The sequence below is a fragment of the Anser cygnoides genome, chromosome 18 (genome assembly GCF_040182565.1).
Source record: "Anser cygnoides isolate HZ-2024a breed goose chromosome 18, Taihu_goose_T2T_genome, whole genome shotgun sequence".
Classification (NCBI taxonomy): Eukaryota; Metazoa; Chordata; class Aves; order Anseriformes; family Anatidae; genus Anser; species Anser cygnoides.
Genome location: NC_089890.1, coordinates 8,939,255 through 8,965,816, shown reverse-complemented (window position 1 = coordinate 8,965,816; position 26,562 = coordinate 8,939,255). Strand labels below are relative to the sequence as shown.

The 26,562-nt window shown below is 43.5% G+C and overlaps 3 protein-coding genes across 9 annotated transcripts in view; all 3 read right to left on the bottom strand.

Moving 5' to 3' along the window:
- ITGAE (integrin subunit alpha E) overlaps positions 1-894 on the bottom strand; it is a 32,915-nt gene extending 32,021 nt beyond the window's left edge. The window contains exon 1 of the mRNA XM_066979892.1: positions 501-894. Within this exon, the coding sequence (XP_066835993.1) occupies positions 501-534 (34 nt within the window). The 5' untranslated portion in view covers positions 535-894. The remainder of the gene's footprint in view (positions 1-500) is intronic.
- Positions 895-1,039: 145 nt separating this feature from the next.
- Positions 1,040-16,984, bottom strand: TRPV2 (transient receptor potential cation channel subfamily V member 2). 7 transcript variants are annotated; one of them, XM_048074233.2, is made up of 18 exons: positions 16,226-16,984; positions 15,844-15,956; positions 15,204-15,316; positions 14,623-14,919; positions 13,818-13,951; positions 13,318-13,470; positions 12,459-12,599; positions 11,697-11,995; positions 11,072-11,248; positions 10,441-10,599; positions 10,222-10,317; positions 9,622-9,692; positions 8,752-8,917; positions 7,918-7,984; positions 7,524-7,831; positions 7,010-7,128; positions 6,155-6,249; positions 1,040-5,400 (listed from the first exon to the last, which is right to left on the bottom strand). In XM_048074233.2, exons 4-18 carry the CDS (start codon positions 14,862-14,864, stop codon positions 5,270-5,272), a joined length of 2,358 nt encoding a protein of 785 aa, XP_047930190.1. In that variant the 5' UTR covers positions 14,865-14,919; positions 15,204-15,316; positions 15,844-15,956; positions 16,226-16,984; the 3' UTR covers positions 1,040-5,269. The 7 variants fall into 7 exon arrangements, with proteins under 7 accessions (XP_047930190.1, XP_047930189.1, XP_066835851.1 ...); XM_048074232.2 differs by having other exon boundaries at positions 16,613-16,984; XM_066979750.1 differs by lacking the exon at positions 15,204-15,316 and having other exon boundaries at positions 1,040-5,445; positions 16,226-16,983.
- A 6,100-nt stretch (positions 16,985-23,084) lies between these two features.
- Positions 23,085-25,621, bottom strand: UBC (ubiquitin C). Its single transcript, XM_013196483.3, is given in 4 exon segments — positions 23,085-23,473; positions 23,476-23,579; positions 23,581-24,770; positions 25,423-25,621. Coding segments are annotated over 3 exon segments (1,521 nt in total). The 5' UTR covers positions 24,765-24,770; positions 25,423-25,621; the 3' UTR covers positions 23,085-23,240.
- Between the last annotated feature and the right edge of the window lie 941 nt (positions 25,622-26,562).

The following is a 26,562-nucleotide window of genomic DNA, read 5'->3' as shown; positions in this document are numbered from 1 at the left end:
TTTCTTGTAAAAAAATCCTATTCTAGAGCACTTATTAAGGAGATCAATAAGCCAAAAATTCATGGGAAGTCTCTCTGATAGCACACACTGCTTAATCCACAGTGCACCCACCTACTTCATGATGAGCAAACAGCCAAAGAAATAAAAAAATTATAGAAGGCCAAAGATTGCTTCTTGTTTTGTATTTGAGTGGAATTTCACCCAACAGCCACTTTTCTCCCACTAAAGATGAGCACTATAAAACTCTCTCCATCCAAACATGCGGATTTCTGTGAAAAAGTAGAAACCCACATTACAAACTAAGGACTTTTATTCCATACAAGTCCCAAACATTCTGAACTTCCTACATAAGAATCATTTTATCGGCTCACATGAAGGGAGTGATCCAAGTCTCCAGAAATTACTTTGTTTCTAGACTAAGATTTTTCATTTTCTAATAAAGACTTTTTAAGACTTTTATTTTCTAATGCATGGAAAATAAATGCAGAGATAAGACTCACTCATTAGGAAGAGCAGGTACAAGAACAACCTCATGGTTCCCAGCTTTAAGATGACGTGAGGAGGAGGACTGGAGGTACCAGGCAAAAGCAGCTCTCTTCCTCTGATGATTCTCCAGATGTGCACGTCTCATTGTGCTCGCTGAGACAAGTGACTCTACTGTAGATTGCCTAACTGAGGTTTCAAGGCGTACACTAGTGACATTTTAATAAAACTGCAGATACAAAGAGCTGCTGAAAGGCAAACTTATGTTACTGAAAGGTAATTTTTAGCATTTCCATATGTCTCTATCAGCACCCTTAGTATACCTAGCATGATAGGATACATCTGGAAAAGCCTCTAGGGCTTTTGTACTGTTTACTTTCTCCTTTGGTGCTTGCTACGTGGACATGTCACATAAAATAGAAATTTGCAGACAGATCCACTTGAGTGAACTCACAGCAATGATTTAAGAAAGATATCAGCTCTCAGATGCCCCTCATCATATTAATTTTTTAATCCAGAAGTTAAATTCCCCCCATCACACACACACAGAGAGCACTGGTGTTCCCTTTTTATTTAATATATTATTATTAACAGAAATATTGACATCTTGTGGCAGGATGTCTGGGGTATGTATGATCCTGCACATTTCTACTTCCTGTACCAACAATTCTTTGGCTTCTATTAATCCCTCAACTCTCTGTATTGTTGCCCCTAGTTTGGAGCAGACTAGCACAAAATTAATCCCAGATAGTTCATACTATCATAGTACTGCACAGCAAGCAGTATTTGTATGCAGGCTGTTGTTATTACAAGTGCAATGGTGAATGTTATTCACCGGTGAAGTAGTAAATAGTAAATATACATTAGTGAAATCGAAATAGTAAATGTTAAGCAATCAGAAGAGTTAACTGCACAGAAAATCCTTTGCAAAGGTTGGACCAGGGAAGAGAAGAAAGCCATTCCAGAGACATGGTGCTCTTTGCCCAGAAAGTGTGAATTTTCCAAATATTCTTAGAAAATAGTGCAATGTGTACTTTTTCTAGCTACCTCCAACTCCCTTCCTTTAAGGACTCAGTGTGTTTAACAACATGCAACAACCACCAGAGCCTCACAGTCCAGAAGGGCCGTTAAGTACTCCATATTTCACATACCTGAGTTGAAAAAGGTTACATCAAAACAAGCAAAGAAAACACTCCTTGCACTCCGATTTTAATAACAGTTAGATGCCAGCCATGAGGCAGCCACAGTCACACCTTTCTGATGCTTTGCTGCCAAAGCAGCCAGGAGGTGGCAAAAGTGAACAGTTTTCTTTAAAATGCCTTTTTTTTTTTTAATTTATTTATTTTATTTTTAGTCCCAGAGCAACAGATGATATTTCTTTAAGTAGAGCAAAGAACAAAACTGATCACTAATAATGAGAACAGTCCAGCTGAGAAATCTGCCAAGCCACCTTGCTTTGGAAATAGCTCTTTGTGGCTGATGCAGACAATATATAAAGCATCTGTTCTTTGTCTCAGCCCTTTTGCTTGTCACATTTTAAAGACTCCTTTAGCCAGCTACAGAGGCAATGGAAAGTATGCTCAGTTGCACATCGGGTCATGAAGAGATGAAGAGAGAAGGAATCAGCCAGACAGATACATACACCTCCTCATACTGGCTTCAGCCTCAGAGCATGCTTTGAAAAAACAGGGAAAGGAACAACAATAAAACATGCACAGCATTTGAGTGACAAGAAAAAACTGCTTGAAACCTTACCCCTGAGGAGAACAGCCTTATGGGGAGTTAGGAACCATACAAACTGGGCATGAAGCTTATTTTAAGAAAACTACTCAGATAAGCAGTGAGATGGATCACTGTGCAGTGGGAGACATTTGAAGCTTGGTAGAGAGGCCACAGGAAGCAATGACCTGGCAAAGCGTGACTGAGAAGTAGTTTGGAAGCAATACAGTCTTGCATTCATCTCCCAACTGTACCAGGCAACTTAGACCAAATCACACAGGGGAGGATTTGAGCATCCATAACCCTGCAGGGGAGGTAATGAGAGCTGCTGGTGTCTTTTCTCCATGGCATGGCTGGGCTTTCAGTGCCTTTATGGCTCATACATAGAGAAGACAGAGGAGAGAAACTGCAGATATACATTCACAGAGGTTTGAGATTATTTTTTTTTATGAGAACATTGCAAAGCCTCCCACTTAGCACAGGGCCAGATATAAGACAGGTTCCATGTAGGTGTGTAGGTAAATACAAGAGGTGGAAGGGAGAGGACACTTCACCATTTGATAATTTCTTGAGTAACGGACCGAAGAGTTCCTTGACAAAACATTATGATCTCTTAGGAGTGGATCCCAGAACTCTGTTGGGCCTTCAAATCCATGAAGTTGCTTGTAATTCCTTCCTCTTCCAAGGAACAGCAGACATCCCACAAAGTAAACCCCAGACAGCCTACCTGTTTGTTACATGACCAAAATGGGAAGTGGCTTAGATGGTGAAACCAAAGAGGAGCCTTGTGCATTGACTGAGGATACAAAAAACCTAGCAGGTTACTGATGTTGATCTCAATAGTACTGACTCACCTCAGCTTTGCAGGAGGACCCCACTGCAGAAAGGGAACTCCTCAAAAATCTCCTTTTTTTTTTCCATGAACACAAATAACCGTACAACAGTCTGGGCATTGCTAAGCCTTCTGACCAACTTGATGTAGTTGTTTGCTGCAGCTGCCTGTCCCTGTCTACTGTTCATCATCTTTTATTTCTGAGCTTCAGAGGGCTGGGACTGGTGTTCTGTGCAGTGACTGTGAAACACGAGGAAGAGCAAGGTCCTGTTTCACAGTAAGCATTACAATTATAGATTTTTTATTATTATTTTTTTTTTTTGATGCAGATCAAAATATTAGCAAGCTTAAGAAAGTGATTTAAAAAGAAGCAGGTTCAAGGAAAGTTTGAAGAAGCAGGTAATCTTGAAAGCAAGCTGTCACAGCCCACAGCTATCAAAACCACTGCCAACAAGCACAATTTCTCTCTTGTTGTATTAAGACTCCAGGCACAGATGGCATATCTGATTCTGCATTTCTTGAGAATCTCAAAGTGTCCCTACTACAGCAAAGCACCATGCACAGCAATAGATTACCATGTCAGATGATCCTTTTGTGCAATATGAGCACCTTGCCAAATCTTGGGAACACTTAGGACAAAGCCATAGATGGAAAAAGCAGCTGAAGGTTTTACAAAGCAAGAAGACAGCAGGAGCTGGAGTGAGAAATGTTAGTTACAATTCAGATACCCAACAGAGTGAGGCTGCAACGGGAATTGCCCAGCACAGGGGAAGAATCTGTTTGAAGTGACAGGGAATAAACTGTAAAAGCAATGCTTTTGCTGTCAGTCACGTAGGTGTAAGTAAGCAACAGGATTAAAATGGTTGTCTCCAAAAGAGAAGCCTCCTAGGTTTGCTTGCTCAGAGTAGAAATGAGAGACAGGAGATCTTGACTTGCATAGTTTATCTTACTGAAGGAAAGGTGCTGCCAGCATTTGTAGTCTGCAGCTTTTTCAAGTTTATCACTATCCATTCCTTCTACGAAGCATGCATCCAATGCAACATAGTCTGTTACAGTTTCAGATGTGGCTGCATAAACTGGCATGAGGCATGGAAAACAAGAGTTAACTTGCATGGCAGCAAGGTCATCACAGTACTGGCTGAAATATTACAAGGAATTTGGTAACACCTAATAGTCCACACTGATCACATCTTCTATTTCTTTTTGGAAGAGGCTGAGGCTCTGAAAATACATCCAAGGATGAACACTTTCAATTAAATAAAGTTGCTATACTGATAGTTTACAGAAATATTACGTTATTTTTAAATACAGGCTGGAAGTGAGACAGTTTCTTTTTTTTTTTTTTTCTCCTCTCAGAGTTTAAGATGTTTCCCACCATGAAGTGGCAGGAAACAATTAAGTTCTTGTAGCCATTTACAACAGGGTAAGAAACCCACTAAGACTGACAGGAAATGTTAACCACATGAAGCATTTTGGCCCCTCTCTCTCTCAGAAGTGATGTGCAGGATTCTACTGCTGTTTTCTACAGAGAGAAAGCAATTTCTTAAGGGCAGATGTTTCAGAAATTCACCTTATGAGGTTACAGTTCCAGAAGATTCACATCACTTCTGTGTTTTTAAGTGATGTGCACATCGTGCAAATGCTTTCAGTACCATACCATAAAACGGGAAATCTGATGTGGTCTAAACACCCAGCTCTGCAGACATTAAGACAAAGACTTAGTAGGTACTAAGACAAAGATTTAGTATGGCTCTTGATGACTGAAGCTAGAATATTTGTCCACTCACATCTCACACCAGTAGTGTTTTGCAGAGAAACCAGCTACATCCTTGGCAACTCTTTATGCCTCTAAAATACTCTTTATTCCAAAGCACTTCAGTGCAGTCTCTTGTGACAAAAGAATAAGTCAACCCATTCTAGGCAGGTCAACTCCATCCTTCACTTCTTTATGGCAAACAGCATTATTTCTATGCAGCTGACAAAGCACTGCCCTCCCAAAGGCCACTCCCCACTGCCACTATGATCTTGCTCTTGCACCTTTAAACATAGTAATAAGAAAGTGTCAGGCAGAGAAGGTTCAGAAAAAATGGCTTCTTCAGAGGAAATTCATAATTAAAGTGCATGAAAACACTTAAAGCCACAGGCTGAACCACAGTCTTCGGTGAAATGCACTTTAATACTGACAATGCCTTCAATTCTTCAAGCCGCTATAGGAAGACTACTCCTTTGAAGACGCTAAAGATTTCTCGTTTGTCCCTCTAGAGGCATCATCTCAGTTGCTGATAGCTGGGGCTGCAGTAGTGACTGCTCCTCTGAAACAGCTGATCTCAGTTGTTTCTGTGGCACCTGTTTCCTTGATCTTGTCTCTATAGCAGGAGACATAAAAAAAGCAGCCCTTTGTCAGCAGGAAGCTGGCAAAGGGATCCAGTTTTTAGAAGAGTGCAGGTTTAGGGAAAACCCAACATATACCAGATAAATTACCTTAAGTGCTGTAACCTCCCCATTCCTAGAATACCAGCATCAAGGAAGAACTTTTGCTGAAAGAGCAGGAGGCTGTGCTTAACTCCAGTAGAGATTCTGACCAAGTTCCACCACTGAGTAAAATATTTCTAGTGAAATTAACAGCTCCCCATTCTCCACAGAGAGCTGCTTCCCAGGTATAAGGAGGGAAGCAAACACAACGATCTAAGGCAGAATTTGTCAAAGTTGCCAGCGTTAGTTCCCTGACTTATGTTGTAAAAGCTTTGATTTTTAACATTTGCAGTATGAGTGGACCTAAATTTTACCTTTCTTACAAAAAGCAACATGCATTTTGGCTGCTGATCCAAGTCAAAGGGAAGAACACCTCTCGTGTCTCACAGCAGTACTTCCACGGGGGTTAAATTGGAATGGCATGTCCTTCGTTCTCATTATTTTTTCCTGAATTCCAACCAGGCACATACCTACTCTGATTCTCTATTTGCTCAGCTCACAAGTGATGCTACTACTGAGGGATACTTTGAAGCAATCTCAGGAGCTGGCCTGCCTAAAATTTGTTACCGAAGACATAACATGCAGAGAATAGTTGCCGAGCAGGAAGCCAAATGGATACTGAAGAACTTTCTTCATGATTTGATTTACCTTCTGGATTTATTTCTGAATCACTGGTGTTTCCAGGGTCCTCCTTAAGAACTCCCACCTCCTTTGTCCAATTTGTCCATTTAATTTCCTCTACTCTGGAGAAACAAAATGCAACAGACACTGATGCATGGAACACAGCATTTCAGCCCAGATCTCATTGTCCTGCAGCATCCCAACCCAGCTCCATCCTGCCAACACAGTCCCAATGTAGCAATGGCACCTACAGAGCTTTTCCTTGAGTAAAGATCTTCTGTAGTCTAAGCTCTGTGAGGTAAGTATCTATCCCCCTGCATTTGGTATGCTGGTCTATGTAATTTGGTTGTTTTAAAGTACACCAGTTCCTCCCAGGGAATATACTTAATACAAAGGAGCATCTTAGATTCCACTTGCTATACTCGTTTCACAGCACATAACGCCCTCAAGTTACAGAAGTGGTGCTTCCGTTTTGTTTTGCTGGGTGGAAAAAAGTTCATCTGCACTCCCAGCCCCCATGCGAGGGGAGGAGTGCTGCCCCCTCGTGTTGCTCTCATGATGCATGCTCCTGAGCTGAGGGGCTACCAGCCTGCAGACCTCCCAGTACAGCCCGCTCTGCACACAGCTTTACTCGCAGCAGAGAAGAAAGCATCCTTGCAGACACCCTGCCACCATAACCACCTGCACAGATGCAGGTTAGGCAGCGCACGTCTTGGTGACTTGCTTTTGAACTTCCAGCGCTGCAATCACCAGCCAATTTCCATGTACCCAGGAACATGTGATTGGGTCCCTCTGCCAAGTCAGCCCTGATGTTCACTGCGGTGGTTCAGGGGAATCCATTACTAGGCTGGAGTTTAAGGGGTACTGGTACATCTGTCTTACCTGAAGCACCATCTCTCATCTTTCTTATTGAGGCCCACTGACATAAAGCAGCCAGATCTCCTCTTCCCACCTTGGCGCCACAACCAGGCCTTCTCTATTTCCAAAATAGCAATAGCCCTCTGAAAGAAGAAGTCCATGTCAGGGAGAAAACAGGGCATACAGAGCCCAGCCCCTCATTTTGATTAAACCTTCCGGAATCAGCAAGTACTTTGACTTGGAAAATCACTCAGCTCAACCCCAAAGTGTTCCTTAGCTTAACATTATCAGACAAAAAAATATAATTCTCTCAAGTTAATTATGCATGTGGATCTGAACAGACTAGTAGTCAGGCAAACAGTATGAATTTCAAATACACGTAAAATGATGTTAGGGTTTATCCTCCCAGTGGTAAATTCATATAAAAAAGAGAATTTTACAACTGAGTTTCAGGACAAGGTACTGTCACCTCTAATTTTATGAGACTCAGGTAGGAGTTTGGACCATGACAAAACTGCTGAGCAGCACTGTCTCTCACCTGCAGCTTCCAGACGCTTTTGCTATCACCAGAAATATCAGTGACAGTCTCACTCATGAGCGCAATCAGCATGTTGAGCAAAAGAACATAAGTGAGGATCACGAAAAGCAGCAGCAGAAGCATGACGAAGTATCTGAATCTGGCATGTTCCTGGAAATCCAGGTCACCCATCCCAATGGTGATCTTGAAGAGCTCCAGGGAGACGCTGAGCAGCCCCCCGTACATAGCATGGCTTCCAGCATTCTCCATCTGAGCAACAGACTTGTTCTGAGACAGTGAAGGAGCATCCCCCATCAGGGTAACCAGAGCTATGAGAAAAAAAAAATAATCCTCCTTAGAAAAACATTACTTCTTGCAGCCCAGCCTATAACATGATGTTGATTTAAGTTGTTACCTGCAGCAAAGCCAAAGAGGAAGATCATATAAACCAAGAGGAAACGCAGCAGATCTCTCAGGATAGTCTGAAATAAATCAGAAGGAAACGCCATTCTTTATCGCACATGAAATCACCAAGAGTATCTCCTGTTCTCACAAGTCATAAAACAAACCCCTGTAACAATGCCAACACAAAAAGCAAGCAGAAAATGCCTTTGTTCAGTTTAAGAAACTACCACCGCATGTTACTTCCTCATGTAAGTAACAGTTTTGAGAACTTAACCTGAGAGCACTACAAGAACATATTTGTTTTTATATTTGTATGAATAGGTTCTTTGAAACTAATAAATAATCGTGTCAATTCCCCAGTATGGCTGTTTCCAAATCACTTCAACGCACATGGCTTTCTTTTCTATTTCCATTGGGTTTCACACAAGTGGTGATTAGAATCCTTCCCTGGCACATTTCACTTCTGCTCTACCTTGCCTTTCTAATCCCAGACTCCCATATAGACCTGAAAACACATCTCAGCCCAAGCATAACAGTTCCAGGGAACTCACGCTGACTTCGACTGTTTGTTTTGAATCGCTTTCTGACCAAAAGGTAAGTGTCAGCTGCTCTAACTTGCTATAATCAAAGATAATCAAACTAGATAATCAAAACTAGATAATCAAACTAGAGGCTTGCTACAACTGCACTTCCTTGAAGAAATCAATCTAATCTCCTTCTGCAACTTCTTTATTTCCAGACTCAGTATATCAATTCTATTATGGTTTTCCTGGTCCTAACTGCAGCACTTCTATTAGTTCCCCACACCTAAAAGTTTTTCACAAAGCTTCTTCCAAGTACTGACCTTCTGTATCATGACACTGTAAATCCCGGTGCGCTGAAAGCCCCGAGTGTAATACAGCATGTTCACCCATCCCAAAAGCAGGGAGAACACCATCACCGCCACGTAGTTTTCTGAACTTGCACCATACAGGACTGCTGACAACAGCAATGAGAAAGCCTGGATGAAGCTGGAGAGAAGAAGAGTGAGTGACACACTGACTTACTTCAACAAAAAGGCCCATTTGCAGATCTGTTCTGTTATGCAAGGAAAAGCAAACATATTTTTCCAGGCTACTTGAAGCATATAAAGTCACAGCTAATCAGACACATAGTTTATATAAGCAAATCCTGTTATAACCAAACCCATACGCTGTTGCAGTTTTGTTATGAACTGGTTAATCTCACAGTACGGAAACTCTTTAACTGTTTGCTATAACAAATGCAACTACTATAAAATACAAAAGAATTTTCACGTATGAATACATGCAAATATACATGCAAACACATGCATCTGAACATTTCTCTTTAGGAAAATGAGAAATTATCTCCTTTTGACGAAACCTGAGCTACAGAGGCTGTGCGATTAAAAACTTGAGTTCTTTTTCTTTTTTTTTTTTTAACTGTCAAATAATTGAAGACCTGGCCTTTACTATGTTCTGATCAAATCCAAAGACAGACCCTACCCAGAAAAGTCCATTACAACAAAGGGTTATGACAAGATGCAGCAGGTAGGAGAAACAAGCAGGGTAGGGATGGAAAGAGGAGACAGTGGCAGAGAATCAATCTTTCCTGCTCACCATCTCTCTAGTAATGTTAGGGCAACTTAGCTGCACACAGCAGAGAACCAATTTCACCCGTGCTTTCATTGCACTAAAAACCTCAAGAGACATACATCAAGATCTCAATACAGCTGTCAGAACACATAGTCTTCAGGGACTGGCGTCTCCTCCGCAGGTACAGACTCTAAGAGAGAAAAATCAATGGTAGCCATTCATTAGAACAACAAAGCACGTTCGAGGTTGATTCCTGCCTGGCATAGCTTATTGAACAGGAGAGAGGCTTGCTCCATAAGCTTCTCCTCAAGCTTTCATTTTCAAGATCCCAAATTTCCCACTCTTCCAAGACGAAAACAAGGCCATAATTTATAAAAGATCAAGGACAAACAAGGGCTAACTAATGGCTCAGCCCTATAGGTTTATCAATAGCATTAATAGCATTAAATGCTAAAGATGCATTTTAGTATTGTAAATCACAAAAGCCCCTCCTAATTATTTACTGTTGTGAGCCTGTTCTTCCTCTTGTGCAGGAACCTGGCTTGTGCCACCCTGTCATTGCTAGATCACACTGATACTGTGTCTCAGAGCAGGATCCTCTCCTGCCATCCACTCGCACATCCTAATGTCAGGAGAACCAAATCTGTTACCTTTATGTCAGTAATGTTTCGTTTTGTGTTTTCTTTCTTACAATGAAACTAGATGAGAGATCCCAATACCTGAGCAAAAATTAGATAAATGCCTCCTAGCAAGATAATGATCAGTCCAGAGACCCACAGGAAGCCTCCGGCCGTGAACTCCACTGGAAATGAAGGCTGCAAGAAAAGAAAAAAAAAATACTGAAGACAGACAGCAGTAGTGATGATAACCACCCCAAGCCTTTTAAAACACATCTCCATCCATCCAGGCCTTGCTAGATAAAAGAACACTGGGCTTACCTTTACCCGTAACGGCTGATAGTAGGCAATGGCTGTAAATATGATCATGAATGACAAGTATGAGATAAAACTGAAGTAGAATCTCTTGGAAGCAAATGTTTCCCACTTTTGCTGAAGCAATTTGTTCAGTGGCTCCAAAACCACCATCTTGTACCGATTCTATAAAGAAGAAAAAAACAATCAAACCAGAAAAACACCACCAACAACAATAAATGCATCTATGTCTCAACAGGAATGCAAATTCACCAGTTGATTGTCTTTTTTGATGTTAGAGTTCAGTGGCTGCAATTAGGGTATCCCTAAGGGTTTATTCAATCAGGCCTTTCAGTATGAAGAAAATCAACCATCCCATAGGAATTTAATTCTGCTTGGCTTCACCATGGTATTTGAACAAACCTCAGCTTAGGACAACCAAAGGATCAAAAACACCTCTCATTTTATAGATTATCAGAGGCATTCTAAACAAATTACAAACAATAAGATATGCAAATACTTCACCATGCATTTGTTTTCCAGAGAAATGACCATATAGAAGATCACATTAACTTGAAATTTGCATAATTAAATAGCAACAATATAAACAGGTAGAAAAAAATGTTGCTGTCTTCAACTTTTAGTAAAAAGCACTCACCGGCGTGTCACTGCTGTATGCCAGAATCTCCAGCACAGAGTTTTCCTCAAAGCTGTCTAGAGAGGACAAGTCATAGAGGGAGACGTGGATGGGCCCGTATGTCCATTCGGTGAACTTGCGTGACAGGTGCCTGTACACTGGGTCTTTGATCTCTCTTTGGATGATGTGTTTGAAGATCTGAAGAGAAACCAGACTCATACCAGAAAAATGTGTATTTGCGGAAGATACAGACTAACCCAAGCATACACAAATCACCTTCAAACAAAGAATGTCTTGCTTTCTGCATTATACACTTTGTTGTATCCAAACACCAGTCTGGCTAAAAGCAGGCAACCTAACTACACCTTGTATTAGCTCTTCCAGGAGCAGAACCAATTTCAGACCAGACTGGCTACCTTGGCTGGGACACAGCAGCAGCAGCCAGCTGGGGCTCAGCAGGACACTGACTGGAGCAGCCAGGAGGAGGCCTCCTTTATGTCTCCTGTGGGACTGCCACTATCAGCAGCTTTACAGCAGGTTGGGTGCAAGGCAATGCTACATCAAACGCCGCTGCTAGGCTGAGGATGTGTGCTACAGTCACCCTCGTTTCTCAGCAACCCCAGGAATTCCCTCTACTTGTCTTTACCTCCACTTTGCCTGTCTTGGCAGCAAGCTGCAGAGGATTTAATCCGTCATAATTCACTATCTCCTCCAGTTTCCATGTTGGGTCAACCTTCACACCTGCCTTCAAGATCTCAACATATACTGTGCTCACAAACTTGGTGTTCTCCTCGGTGTCATCTGCAATCATCACCAGGGCATGCAGGACTGTATTGCCCTGTGTATCTTGCTCCTGGAGCCTGGCTTTTTGGTGAGGGTTGTTTAGAAGATATTCTACCACCTCAAGCTGGTTGGTACAAGCAGCCAGGGAGAGGGGAAGTTCACCTGAAGAGATTAGGACAGTAGTTAGAGGGGAAGCAGGAAGGGCAAAAACAAATTTAAAGCAATAAAAAAGCAATCCTGGGAAAATATAGCCTGCAGTTTTACCACTGGACCACAGAACAAATTCTTTTCCAGCGTCTCTAGATTCAGTAAGGATTCTACAGTAAACAGTTACTCATTGTTTTTGGGAGCATTTTCCCAGACTCTTAATTTGACTGCACTAACCTTGCATTTGTCTCTGTCTGAAGCCCCTTGGATGAGATTAAATACATAAAACCAAACATGATGTCAAGTGCTCATTGGACACCTTGGTCTGTGAAATCCAGCCATTCAATTAAGTGAAGAGCTCCTTGATTACAGGACAGTGAAGATGGTAATTCATGCACAGAGGGACAAACCCAGCTAGAATTAGTGTCATTGAACAAGGCACTAAAAAAACAAAGGAATGTGTTCCACACTGACTCACCAAAATAAAAACAAACTCCCTCTTTCTTCTTCCTGAAGAATTCGCCATGGGCTCTGGCATGGACATCAGCTCCATTCTCTACCAGAAGCTTCACTAAGTCCAGGCTCCTTTTTTCTATGGCAATATGGAGTGCCGTCTGGCCTACAGAAACAAGCAAAACCTGTAACTCATTGCCAATACCCGAGGGAACAGGCAAAGGACTCTTCAGTAAAACACTGTTTCCATAGCTGCTTTATGTTCTGCACAGCAATCCTACAGTCTCAGTGCTGGGCAGGGGGTGGGTGACAACTGATAACTTTCAAAAACTTTATTGGAATAGCACACTGCAAACACAGAGCTAGAAAACAAGCCCCAGGACTATCAGGAATTCAGTGCAAAACCAGACAATTTCTCCTGTCTGGTACTAAAATTCCAAAGAGCTATGAGAGGAGGATAAAGACAACCATACATGTACATGACTATGTTGCATATCTGCTATTAAAAGGATAACCTAGTGAGCAGAACTCATTCTTTAACAGCTATACAGTATTCCTTTTTCACTTTTAGAAATGCTTTCTAGGCTTTCCTATTTCCTAAGCAAATCCTCTCATATTTGTGGGTTCATTAAACATGTATCATTTCTGTTTTATAGACTAAAAACTAAAAAGTTGTAGAATTAAAGTGTGTAATTCAAGGCTGAAAATGACAGTACCAGAACCAGAAATCAGATCTAAAGGGTGAGCAGGCTGTTACTGTAATTGCTCCAGAACTCTGGAACGGCATTGCACATAAACACCAGTTCCCTTTCTTTTCGTTGTATTGGCACATCTCACCTGCCTGATGGGGAGACTCAGCTGACACAGCATCAGCAAAACCTTACCTCTGTAGTAACAGTCAGAGCATGCCACATTGACGAGTGGCCTGGGATTCTGTGTCTTTTGGTCTATTTCCAGCAACAGTGGGATTGTGTCATTTTTTCCATTTTTTAAATTCAGCAGGGCTTTCATTAAGCAGGTCTTCCCAGTCTTTGCATCTAGTAGGAAAAAAAGCAAACAGTTTATGGATGTGCTTCACACACACCTGTATTACCTGATTCAGTGTGCCCTAGACTTAACTGTCACTGTGGGACCAAACACAATAGTTACTTTAAGGGCCTCAGTATTTTCAGTCTGCAGTAGAGCCGTAGGAAATATATAATTAATGGCATTCCCGACCTCAGATGGACATTAGGAAAATAAAAGAATAGACAGAAAGCTGGAGAAAGTAAAAAAAAAAACAAACAAACAAAAAAAAAAGAGCAAATTGCATTGCTTCCCAGTCCTACATTAACAAGTGCTACCTCTGCTCACCCATTTTATGAAATACTGAGTAGGAATCTACCTGTGTATTCAGAATTGGTGAGAAATTTCGAGGTCCTCCTCAAGTATTCAAGTAAGCCGTTCAGTGCCTCAGGGCTGCCTCTCGAGACTGCGCTGAAAAGCCTGTCTCTGTCAAAGCGATTGGGGTCCTTCTGGCTGCAGAAGAGATGCAAAGTGTTAAGAAGTTCTGGAGAGCATAATACAAGAGTGCGCAATAAGTTTTAGAGGGCTGGTATAGAAAGGAGGGAGGCAAAAGAGTTTGACAGAAAAACAACTATTTTATTTTTGAGTTAAAGGAAAAATAGAGACAGTTATTTCCCACAATGCTTTTAAGTGACTGCTGTTTCCATCAGCTGGAGCTCGTCCCAGATCCAGTCTGATGTGCAACCCTGGAATATATCCAGAGCACAGAAAGAGAAGCTCAAGATAGCTACAGGATCAGAATCAGTCCCATCACAGGGTGTGAAGCGCTGTATAAGCTAGCTAGTTTACATCCCTCCCTGGCAAGAACAGTTCAGTTGTATAGGGCTCCATGCTAAGTTGCTCTTACACCCAACTTGGCTTATTTGGTACTATTTGGTTCAGATAAATCCCAAATACACAACACGCACCATACACTTACCTTCCGGGTGCAGAGGAAAAAGGCTGATATGTTCCCTTCTACCTTTTACTACCTCCCACAAGATGCCTATAATATTCCTGAATTGGCAATTTTACTTTCCATTTTTGTGAAGCTTATTGGCAAGGGGCAGGATATATTATATCAGCATGGGTCAGTACAGATCAACAGGAATCCCACCCTTGTCAAATAACCAACAGTCACTCACTTGCTGACAAGTCCAGGCCGATAGTTCAGATTAATCTTGACTTGAGGAGAGAAGTCACTGCTTTCCTTCTGGTAAGGTGTCTCCAAGGGCTGAGGCTCTCCTTTCTTTCCATGTAGCCCTGATCTTTCTTCCTTTTTACTCGATGTAGGTTTATCTTCAGGGATACTGTCATCTGTTTCTAGCAATCCCATCAACCTGTTCCGCTGACCTGGGCCTGGCTGCCCGTTTGTGAAGTTATCCATTTCTAGCAGAGATGGTCTTGCAGATCACCAGATGTTCCCCACGGGGAGATTAAACCTGTAAGGGAGTGGGAGAATTTACACCATTTGTTCACAAACCTAGAATGTGTACTGTGTGACAAAGACATACAGAAAAGCATGTTTCCACATCCAGTGTTCCTACAATTGGCTACGTGTCTCTTGAGAGAGATATTCAGTAAAACTCTGCACAATTAGGAGTATTCGAGTAAAGGATCAAGGTCTTAAACCGGGTACCCCTAAAGTAGTAGTCCAAAAGCAGTACATGAAATATGGGCTATTCATCTGCAGAACATCTGAACCCCCTTTGTGAGATTACCTCACCTGTTGGCAACAGCACAGGTTCCTTACATAAAAGGCAAAGAGAGTGGATCTTTAGAAGACCATGATCGTTGTTCTTGTCTCTGTGCAGCCAATGCAGGCCAGTCACCAAGTGGCTAAAAAGATAAGACTAACTGTAGGCTTTCTTTGGAACAGAGTACTAAATTTGTTCATGTTTTCTGCTGGTCATAATATGCAGTATTTCTACAGGGAAAACATATGCACAAATTATGTTCCTCTCAAGTATTTTTACAGTGCATACTGGAGCAAAATGTGAGAGATCTTCCCGGTGTTGGCTATCCCTGTGAGTGTGGGTTTGAACTTTCAGCTCCACAGCACAGGAATATACACACCCCAGGTGCTGCATGGATATTCGGAGCCTTAACACAGCTCAGCACCCACAAGAGCAAAGCTGGACCCAGATCTGCTGTAAACACTGCCTCAGTATTCATCAGAGCACCCAGCCAGCCCACTTGTCTTGTCTAATATGGCCTGAACTCCATTTTTACCCTTTTGAAACATCTCCTCATATTTATCTGGGTACATCTCAGGTCCACACCCAACTCAAGCTATCTGCATTCAGGATATGACAAAATATTCACACAGTTCATGAGGCAGCAAGGAAACATCCACGATTACCAACCTGAACCAGAGCTTAATAACTCCGTCTTATTCGCATGTACTCCCTCCAAATGGTTAACAGATTTTCTCTGACGAGAAATCTCCCTTGCTGGGACTACAGCCAGACTCCATAGCCTATACCAGCAAAGAGGTAAACGGACACAGCATAAGCATTCTGGCTTAGATTAGGATGCAGGGAAGCATAGTTAGATTTAGGCATAAAACAGCTAAAAACCATCTTTATGCAGCTCACAGCAAGAAATCCAAGGGCTGATTCCATGACGAAACATTATAAGTCAGCCATTCAGTTTAGTCTGTACTCTAATGACAAGCATTCCTCTGTACACACAAGCATACACCCTACAATCCCGTTTCAGTCTTATTTTCTCCGCAGAAACACTTACTGGTACATTTGCCAATCCTTCAGAGGGCTATTTGTACTTCCATAATAGTTTGCTTGTGGTTTTCTGTCTTCCTTTCCCCAAAATCATTTCTCAGCTGCAGTTTCCATTTCTCCACAGCGCTCAAGAGAGTTATTTATTGTCAGTCTTTTACAGACAGAATGTCTGGTTTAAAAGCAAGAGCAAGATGGTTCTTGAAAAAAAAAGACCCCGTAATATATACATCCACTTTGTGTTTTCCTAGGAAACAGACAGCTCACTCTGTCAGCTCAACTTTCACTTCTCTACTCAAGAGCTGAGTTGTTTCCTTCTGCGACTTTACCAAGCCATTTTGAGTAGTGCAGCACAAAAAAAGCCCTGCTGTCAAAAGAGGAAGAGCACAGCACTTACCCCAAGTTGCTGCAAGCTCCACCCAAGAACTGATCTGACGGGGAATCCCAACTGATCCTTCAGAGGTTAAATAATCTCTCCGTAGAAACCAAGTCAAGTAAGTGTTAATAAGCATGAAAGCAGACCCAAAATTATTTACATCCATGGGTGAGAGCCCTCTTCTTCTGCAGAGAAGACCACGCTCATATTAGCATTCTTTTGATGGTGCAGCGTTGAACTTCTAGTTGGTGGTGGTCCATGAGAGAATCCAGGCTGCCTGTGAGAAGAAATAACCACTGACTGTTATTATTTACTCAACTGTATAGCTTTTTGCAAAGTGAAGAAGGGCTTGCACAGGAAATGACTAGATAGATTTCTCAGTAAAAGAGAGAGCCAATGAGTGCAGTGCTCTTATATGGGAAAGCTGGCTGGCTATTGCAAATTCATAATGCTTAACCCCTGCCTGCACACACAGAGAGGCGACATCTTGTGGCTTTCAACAACAGCCCGCTTAGATCTCAAGGCAGGAGGCTGACTGGACCCTGACAGTGCTAGAGCCTGCAGTTTAGCTGTGAGGTTTGTCACAAGACCCAGGGCAAGAATGCAAAGAAACATGTGAAGTCAACTGTTTCTGTGGGAAGTCAGTTCTCACACAACTTCACACACCACAGTTACGAGGTGCAGGAAACCATGGCAGCCAAACTAGCCAGAACGTTAGCCTAAGCATCAGCTGCTCATCACAAGGACAAGAGAATTCACGAAGCAGCCTCACTTCCTAAACACTTCGGCTGCTGGTTACTTAATTTGCCACTGGTGCCCACTTCTTAACATGCTGGTTCTCCAAAGGAAGGGAAGTTTTGGAGAGGCTGCTTCTGGGAAAATGGACATACAACTGGTCGTAGTTGAGACCATGCATGCAAACTAGCACCCTTTCACTTATCACTCCCAAAACAGGACCCCTGGGCACAGAAAACCTCAGACCACACGAAGTGTCTTAGCTCTTTCTGTCCTACTTTTAACCGAATTGAGACCTGAGGAAACAGCATGATCGTTATTTCCAGCAGCATCGAGGCAGGGTGACATTCAGCACCTTCAACGGCCTTCCCCAGAACAAAATGGCTGAGGAGTGACTTCTCACCCACACTCTGTAGAGGACTGGTGGTTTACAAAGCCATGTATGTGATCTAGAGCTCTTCTAGAAAATGTCATTAACTAACAAAATGGTACCGAGCTCTTTTAATCAACAACTTGATAACAGGGGCGCATCCCACAAGAAGTTTCAAAAACTTTGTCAACAATTGGTCCAAAAACATTGAGAACGTATGTGCCACATCATCACATGGTGAACTCTGCCTACGGATTTCTTCTTCCAAAGCTACCACAAGCCCAAACAGAACCCAAATCAATTCGCTTTTGGCAGGACTGCAGGATGGTGTGGGGTCTCCTGGAATGTGGCCACGCTGCACTTAATTTACTTAGGTACCAGACATAAAATCAGGCCTGGGAGTTTAGCTCAGACTTAATGGATTTCAATCCTCTTGGGCTTTTCCCCCAGCTTTCATGAGAGTCGGCCCACCATTCTAACTAAGGAATGAACTCAGCCCACAAAAGTGCATCATAACAGATTTCTTTCTGCGCATCTGGTTTTAATAGCTTACACAGAGGAAGGGGAATGTGCAGCTTGCTGGGAAAGGAGTCACTGCCAGCTGAGAGGTCAATGCAGCAAAACAGAAACATGGAGCTGCTGGGAGAACACAGAAACCTTGGTATGCGTGCACACATGCGCACATGCTTTCACAGGGAGGACACTATGGTAAACACTCCCATTTCCATTTCAGAGGAGGGAGAAGCAAGGCATAAAAACCACAAGATCTGTCCCGATGCCTACTTGTCAGCAACTGAGCATTCTGAGGCCAGTAACGTGATTATGTCACTGCTGTGCACTAGCTAGGTGAGCTAGTTAAAATGCTTTAAAAGTATCTTGCCACCAATGTTTAAAATTCTGATAGCTGTTAGGACTCAGGAGAAAGCTATCCAAAGCTACATATGAGGAGAATAAAAGAAGCAATTTGTTTTCACCTGTGTGCTCGCATGAATTTTCAAAAGCAACATATGACCCGCTTGCCTTCTGAGGCTTTTATTTGGGGGAACAAGGAGGAATCTTGCAATTGATCGGTACTTATTCTACTGATGAAAACAATTCTGATGTCACATAAGTTTCTCCTAACAGGAGACACATTCTGTGGAAACCCTGAATCCAGGAAGGCAAAAGTCAAATTCTAAACTTCTACATGAAATTTTAAGTCAAATCAAAGGAAGCATTTCATAATCATAATTACAGTAAAAGTATAGACATCATATGTTCTATGAAGAAGCACAGTAATCCATGGCAGGAAAAACAATGACCAGAACCTGCTTAAGGAGAAAGCAACAGGAAGCATAAAGAAGACTGCTTTCTGCAAAGATGTGAACACGCACACTTCCTAAAATATGTATTCTCTGTTCACCTATGTGCCCACCAAATACTGAAAAATGTAATGCTCTTATGATCAATACCACATTTTCCGTATGCTGTAAATAGAAAATCAAAGACACTTACGGATGTTTGCAGTTTAATTACAGCACTGATCTAGCATCACCGTCTTCATAGGAGAAGGAAGTCTGTAATAGCAACATGCAGACCAGACCATTAATGTTTTCTCCAGAACAGTTGGGCAAACACTTCATTCAAAACTCGTGCAGATCACACGGCTAAAAGAGAAGAGTGTTTCTTTTAAAGCTGTACTTTCAGGCCTGGAGAAATATCAGTTATTTTTGCAATGCCAGACATTTTTTCTCACAACTGTTACGGAAAATCCACACTGAATTGAATTTTAGCAGCTTGATTTATTATAGTTACAGATGGAATCTTGTATCATTAGAGGGATCAGTCACTGCTCCATTTAAAATCTAAATATTCCTAAATATAATACCTTGTCAAAACTTGTCTGATAGCCCCGGTAACTCAATTTATTTACATGACAGTATTTTGTCAACCGCTAGACTTATATCATTATATTTAAACGCTCCCATCTACATACTTCTCAAGCCTTTGAAGGAAGTATCCACTTCTCATATTCTTTAAATTGCAGTATCTTTGTACTCGATTCATCCTTTTCTGTAGGATTACAGCCTGAAGAAATAACTATCAAAAACAGCAAAACACGAAATCCAACAGGAGTGTCAGATGACACTTTTGTGGAGCAATAGTGACACCCAGTGGTCACCACGTGAACCTCAATTCTTGCTGCTTAAGAAAACGGCCTCTACAAGAGATGCTTGAAAAAAGCAAAAGTAGTTGTAGGCATACACTTCTGAGAAATAGTCATTCACTTACTCTTTATATTAAAATAGTTATCAGTAACTTATCTAATTTAGAAACTCAAGTTCCAAATAAGGCTGGTTTTGATGTTGCCTGAAGAACTTTCCATAAATACAAAATTGTGCAGCCAAGAATCTTTGAATGCAGATACTACACAGTGACTTTGGAATAGGAGACAATGCAAAAATACCGAGGTATTTTCAATGTTTCCTTGCCTTAACCCTCGTTTTCCCTATAGAACTTTCCCTTTGGGGCACTTGCTAGCACAGGACACCACTGAACATATCCAAAACCCAGTATAACAGCATTATCTCATTTGTCTTCTTAAAAGAGGTTGAAGGTAGGTTTTGTTTTGTTTTTTTAAGCCCAAAGGACAAAAAACATGAAGTCCTGGAATTAAAGAGAGTGCACACACAGCTAGAAATTAACTGAAGCATAAGAAAAACGCAAAGGCCAGTCACAAAGCTCAAGTTGCAGCAGGATAAAAGACGTAACCGGAATCTGTTGTCTATGTGGGGGCATTAGGATTATTCTATTTTAATGGCACTTACATTTTGGCTAAAGCCTATTAAACTCAACTTTTTATATACATTTCCCTAATTCACATAATTTAGGATAAATTTAAAGTGTTTTTATTATTATTATTATTAATGAAGAAATCCCTTGCAGTCTCCTACTCCACCTAGTGAGATCCTAGTTAGCTAGCTGGGAGACCAGAAACCACAGCTCCTACAAGAGAAACGGGAACTCCAACACACGCATCCCTGCGTTCTCGCAGTGAGCCCTTTCAGTCTGGCTCAGACTGCCCCTCCCTCATCCAGGGTAGCACTGCAACGTGACAGCATCTCTGAATTTCACTCCTTGTCATTTTGCTGTTCTGTGCCATTTCTAGTAAGCCAAATGCAGAGCTAGTTAACTTTCAGCACGGCCCTCACTTAAGGAATCTTCCTAGCAGGCTGGGAAAAACAGCCCATTGCCACGTTCATAGCTGCACACAACCAGTTCAGGCTGCCTACACCAGGCCCGAGCTGCTCCCCAGTCACAGTGTGTCAACGTTCCTCCCTCACCACATGGCCTAGTGCCCTGGGTGCAACAACAGCCTGAAGCAGGATCTGTACATGTGGCTCTGCTGGTGAGCCATCCACTAACAGCAGTGGCAACGGCTCAACACAGGCTTGGTTTGGGCTGAATAAAGGCAGAGTGAGCATACGCTGGGGAAGCTGGTGCAGACCCACTCTGATATCTACACACCACGTTCCCAGGGTCTCCACTCTTGCAGAGGATGTCTGGATTCTACACTGCATTTGAACAACACTTCAGCAACAGTTCTCATTCAGTAATTGACTCTGGAAAGAAAGAAAGAAAGGAAGGAAGGAAGGAAGGAAGGAAGGAAGGAAGGAAGGAAGGAAGGAACCTGTCACTTACTGAATTCTAACCAAAACCAAACAAAATACCCTTGAACCTGCAACCTCCATTATTTGATTAGTTAGCAACTGCATGTTACCATACAGCATAATCTAATTATTAAAAGAATTGAGAAAGGACATCTATTAATTATGAGCCATGAAAGATAAAACAGCTGGTTTTACCATGGAGCAAATCAGTAGCAGAAAGAGATAAGTAATGTAAATTTATTGAGTGCCATATCCCCTCTGGACTGTAAATTGCTCACAGAATTTGTCCATTACGGACAGCTGGGCTATTAAGACACTCTGAAGTGTCTAAAGTGTAAAAAGCACAAAATCAAGAAAATATTAAAGAAAAGGGTATTGCAGGAAATCACTGAATTGACGGAAAGCATCTCTAATGATAGAAATAGCAATTGTTCTTTGAACTTAGGTTTCTGCTAGCACAGCTACAAACAGCAGTCAGGGAATCAAACGTTGCTAAAAAACTATCACCACTGTAACCAGCAATACTATGCTTAACTTAGTTACAATGGGTAGTTTAACTTTTTTCTTTCCCTATGATTGCATCCTTATTAAGAACACACTGCTAATACGGGAGCATTACTACACCACGCATCTCCAGTAGATGCTCATTAACGTTAAACTGAAAATTGAAATTTAAGTGGAACAAGCTAGGGCACTAAAGTGGACAAGAAAGTCTAGATGGTGCATAACACGAAGTACCAGTAAGGTACAAAGCGCATCAGCACAGCGCTGCACACACGGATACCAAAACTCAATTTGAACAGCTAAGCAGCTATCAAAATTCAGTAAAAACCTTGAAAGCCACAATCCTTACAACCTTGGGAAGGCTCCATGAAAGGGCACCTGAATAACCACACACACTTTTTAAGACCCACCACTATACATTGAACCTAACCAGTCTCAATGTCACCTTAAGTCTCCCAACACCCATTTGGATGGAAGATTCCTTGACACACCCCCATTGAAAAAGCATTTCTGTGCTAACTCCCTAGCTTTCAGCATAAAGTATGCTTTTGTAAAACGCTACTACTCAACCCAAGGAAACCCTCTTGTACCCAATACTTCACTTTTCAAGGAAACCATTTTCAGAGCTCAGTATATAGGCAGGCCTCCTAACTGCATGCAACGCGACAGTGCTTGCTGCAGTTAGTCCTTCCCCAAGCATACCAGATGAGTCAACAGTGTAACACCCCACCTCCATTTTATACAACTCCCTTTGAACAGGTTACTCCTGGAACAGACACAACACAGCTTCTCTCCATTAAAAAATGCCTAGCTAGCAACATCACCTACATAGCTTACACAAAGGTTAATGAAGTGTGACTTCACCTGAAGTCAGTGTCAGGCAACGTTATTTACTCAATTCTCAGAACAATTAACCCATTTAAAGATACTGCAGTTTACAAACTATGGTAAATCCACCCTACTGAATTGAGCTGTACAACCTTTGCTTGGTTTGGTAGCGGCTTTCTGGAGCCTTTAACAGAATGCAGTATCCTTCCTGGAAATAAACTGTGTTAAGTTCTAGGTAGAATTAATATAGTATTTCTGCTTAAATTAAGACTTTAATCCATGTATGTTTCAGCTACGATGTCATTACCCATGAAAAGAGGCTTAAACCACCATGGAAAAAAGCCAACATGAGCATGTCACTTAAATATGCTGGTTTTACTAGCTTAAACTGAGACAAGACTACAAATTGTGATGTGCAACAGAAAACTTTATTAGCATTACAACACACAGTTCAGCAGTTATTTAAGCTTGCATTAACTTTGCATTTAATTTAAGACATTAGAAGGACTACAGTGCAAACACAAGTGCTATCAGCAATCTCATCAAGCAAGATGCACAGTGGCTAACAGCCACCCCTCAGGCGCAGCACAAGGTGCAGGGTGGACTCCTTCTGGATGTTGTAGTCAGACAGGGTGCGCCCATCTTCCAGCTGCTTGCCAGCGAAGATCAGCCTCTGCTGGTCAGGAGGAATGCCTTCCTTGTCCTGGATCTTAGCCTTCACATTCTCAATGGTATCGCTGGGCTCAACCTCAAGGGTGATGGTCTCAGTCACACTCTGCAAGGGCACAAGGTGATGGATTCTTTCTGCAGACAGTCAGGCTTGCCAGCAAAGATCAGCCTCTCACCTTCCTTGTCCTGGATCTTGGCCTTCACATTCTCAATGGTATCGCTGGGCTCGATCAAGGGTGATGGTCTTGCCAGTCAGGGTCTTCACGAAGATCTGCATGCCACCTCTCAGGCGCAGCACAAGGTGCAGGGTGGATTCTTTCTGGATGTTGTAGTCAGACAGGGTGCGCCCGTCTTCCAGCTGCTTGCCAGCAAAGATCAGCCTCTGCTGGTCAGGAGGAATGCCTTCCTTGTCCTGGATCTTGGCCTTCACATTCTCAATGGTATCGCTGGGCTCAACCTCAAGGGTGATGGTCTTGCCAGTCAGGGTCTTCACAAAGATCTGCATGCCACCTCTCAGGCGCAGCACAAGGTGCAGGGTGGATTCTTTCTGGATGTTGTAGTCAGACAGGGTGCGCCCATCTTCCAGCTGCTTGCCAGCAAAGATCAGCCTCTGCTGGTCAGGAGGAATGCCTTCCTTGTCCTGGATCTTGGCCTTCACATTCTCAATGGTATCGCTGGGCTCGACCTCAAGGGTGATGGTCTTGCCAGTCAGGGTCTTCACAAAGATCTGCATGCCACCTCTCAGGCGCAGCACAAGGTGCAGGGTGGATTCTTTCTGGATGTTGTAGTCAGACAGGGTGCGCCCATCTTCCAGCTGCTTGCCAGCGAAGATCAGCCTCTGCTGGTCAGGAGGAATGCCTTCCTTGTCCTGGATCTTGGCCTTCACATTCTCAATGGTATCGCTGGGCTCGACCTCAAGGGTGATGGTCTTGCCAGTCAGGGTTTTCACAAAGATCTGCATGCCACCTCTCAGGCGCAGCACAAGGTGCAGGGTGGATTCTTTCTGGATGTTGTAGTCAGACAGGGTGCGCCCATCTTCCAGCTGCTTGCCAGCGAAGATCAGCCTCTGCTGGTCAGGAGGAATGCCTTCCTTGTCCTGGATCTTGGCCTTCACATTCTCAATGGTATCGCTGGGCTCGACCTCAAGGGTGATGGTCTTGCCAGTCAGGGTCTTCACAAAGATCTGCATGCCACCTCTCAGGCGCAGCACAAGGTGCAGGGTGGATTCTTTCTGGATGTTGTAGTCAGACAGGGTGCGCCCATCTTCCAGCTGCTTGCCAGCAAAGATCAGCCTCTGCTGGTCAGGAGGAATGCCTTCCTTGTCCTGGATCTTGGCCTTCACATTCTCAATGGTATCGCTGGGCTCGACCTCAAGGGTGATGGTCTTGCCAGTCAGGGTCTTCACAAAGATCTGCATGTTGAACTGCAAAACATACAGAAATTTCAGCCTTAAGTAGTCAGTAAAATGCAGTCTCAAAACTGTGATTTCTAAATACAACAACTTCTGCTGTTTTGCATTACATAAATAGCATTCAGAATTTTTCTATTTCATTATTGACCATATGAATTCTATAATCTTTCTCTAACTGCTGCTGTTAAAGTAACGATATTTTCTAACCGTCTATCTCTTCAGGACAGACCTCTGATGCTGTCTCCGGGCGAATGGCCCCCAGCTGCCAACCCCTTCCCCTCCCAGCCGCAGCAATGCGGCAGAGGAACCCAGCAGGGGCCGCAGCACCGCCCCGCGCCCTCCCGCGCAGCTGCTGCAGGGCTTCATGCGAACAACCCGTGACAGCAGCGCGGTGCCGCCGCCCGCTGCGGCCGTGACTCAGCGCCTGCTTCCGGCGCAGACGGCAGGCTCCGCCATTTTCCTTCAACTACTCCCTCTTCCTCACCGGGCGGTTACGCGGCCACCCCCCCACCCGTTTGTAACACCGTTCAGGCGTTTAGAGCCGCTCCCTACCTCACCGCCACCAACCAGAAATACCGCCCGACAATCCCCCGGCTCCACTTTCTGCCTCCCTGCCCACAAAAGCAAGGGTTTTCACCCCCCGATTCCCCCCCCCCCGACTCACGTCTCCGGCCCTGAGCGCTGCTCCCTCCAAACTCAGTTCCTTTTTCTCTCCAGCTGTGATCTGCGCGGTGACGCACCCCTGCCCGTATTTATGCAGTTCCTGTCAGGCAGGCCCCGCCCCCGAACGTTGACATGTCCATCCGCCTCTCAAAATAGTCCCAAGCAAAAGACCCCTGTTGATCGAAGCACCCGCCGTTGTCCCTCGGCCGTCCCCCTTATATTAGCGAGGGGGGTCCCGGGCTCTTCGCCTTAGGCCCCAGCCCCGCAAGAATCCCCAAATTTTTGGGAACGCGGATGGATCTGGAGGTGCGGTGAAGCGGCCACTGCAAGTAACGCAACGCTCGGCATTGATTGGTGCAGCAGTAAGAAAGGCGCGTGCTGATTGGCTGACCGGAATGGAGGGTGGGGGTGCTCGCAAGGAAAACTCTGGAAGATTCGAGCGCTGCCGAGTTCTGATTGGTGCGCGGTGAGGTCAGCCCTGTTGCTAGGGCGGCCCCTGTGGCGGGGGCAGATTTCGGTAGGGGCGGGGGAATGCGCATGCGCATAGGGGCTTGTGGGCTTGGGGTCCTCTTTTGGGGCCGGCTTTGTGGGGTCTGCCTCTGTGGGGTCGCCTCGCCTCCCCCAGCAGTGCCTAGGGCTTGGCAGGGAGAGGGGGAAGGTACCGTGGGAAGGGACGGGTTACCTCTGGTGTCAGCCTTCTGTTGGCCTCCAGAGTCCCCGCAGTACCTCGCTGGCCCTTTCCCTGAGGGACACAAAGCATTTCTGTCAGGGCCTGGCATAGTCCCATTGCGTGGGGCTGTGAGGGAAGGCCAGGGAGAGCAGAAATGTGTTAGAAATGCTGGAAAATGCTGGCACTTAGAAATCTGGCAAGTGTTTGTGTCTCCCGGTGCGTCACACGCTATGGGCTGAGTGTGCGCCCTGTCATGAGGCCACTTCCTGAGCTGCCCTTTGAGCCAGTTTTGGGCGGCTGATGGCTTTTTAACGCGAGGCTGCGAAGCAAGCCCTCTGATGAAATGCTGACGTTTGAAATTGAAATGGCTGTTTACTTGCCTTCAGAACAGGAAGCCTTGAACAGGTTATGGAATAACTTCCTGCTGCAAACTGATGTGGCGATGTGCTTCACGTTAATTAAAGCTCATTA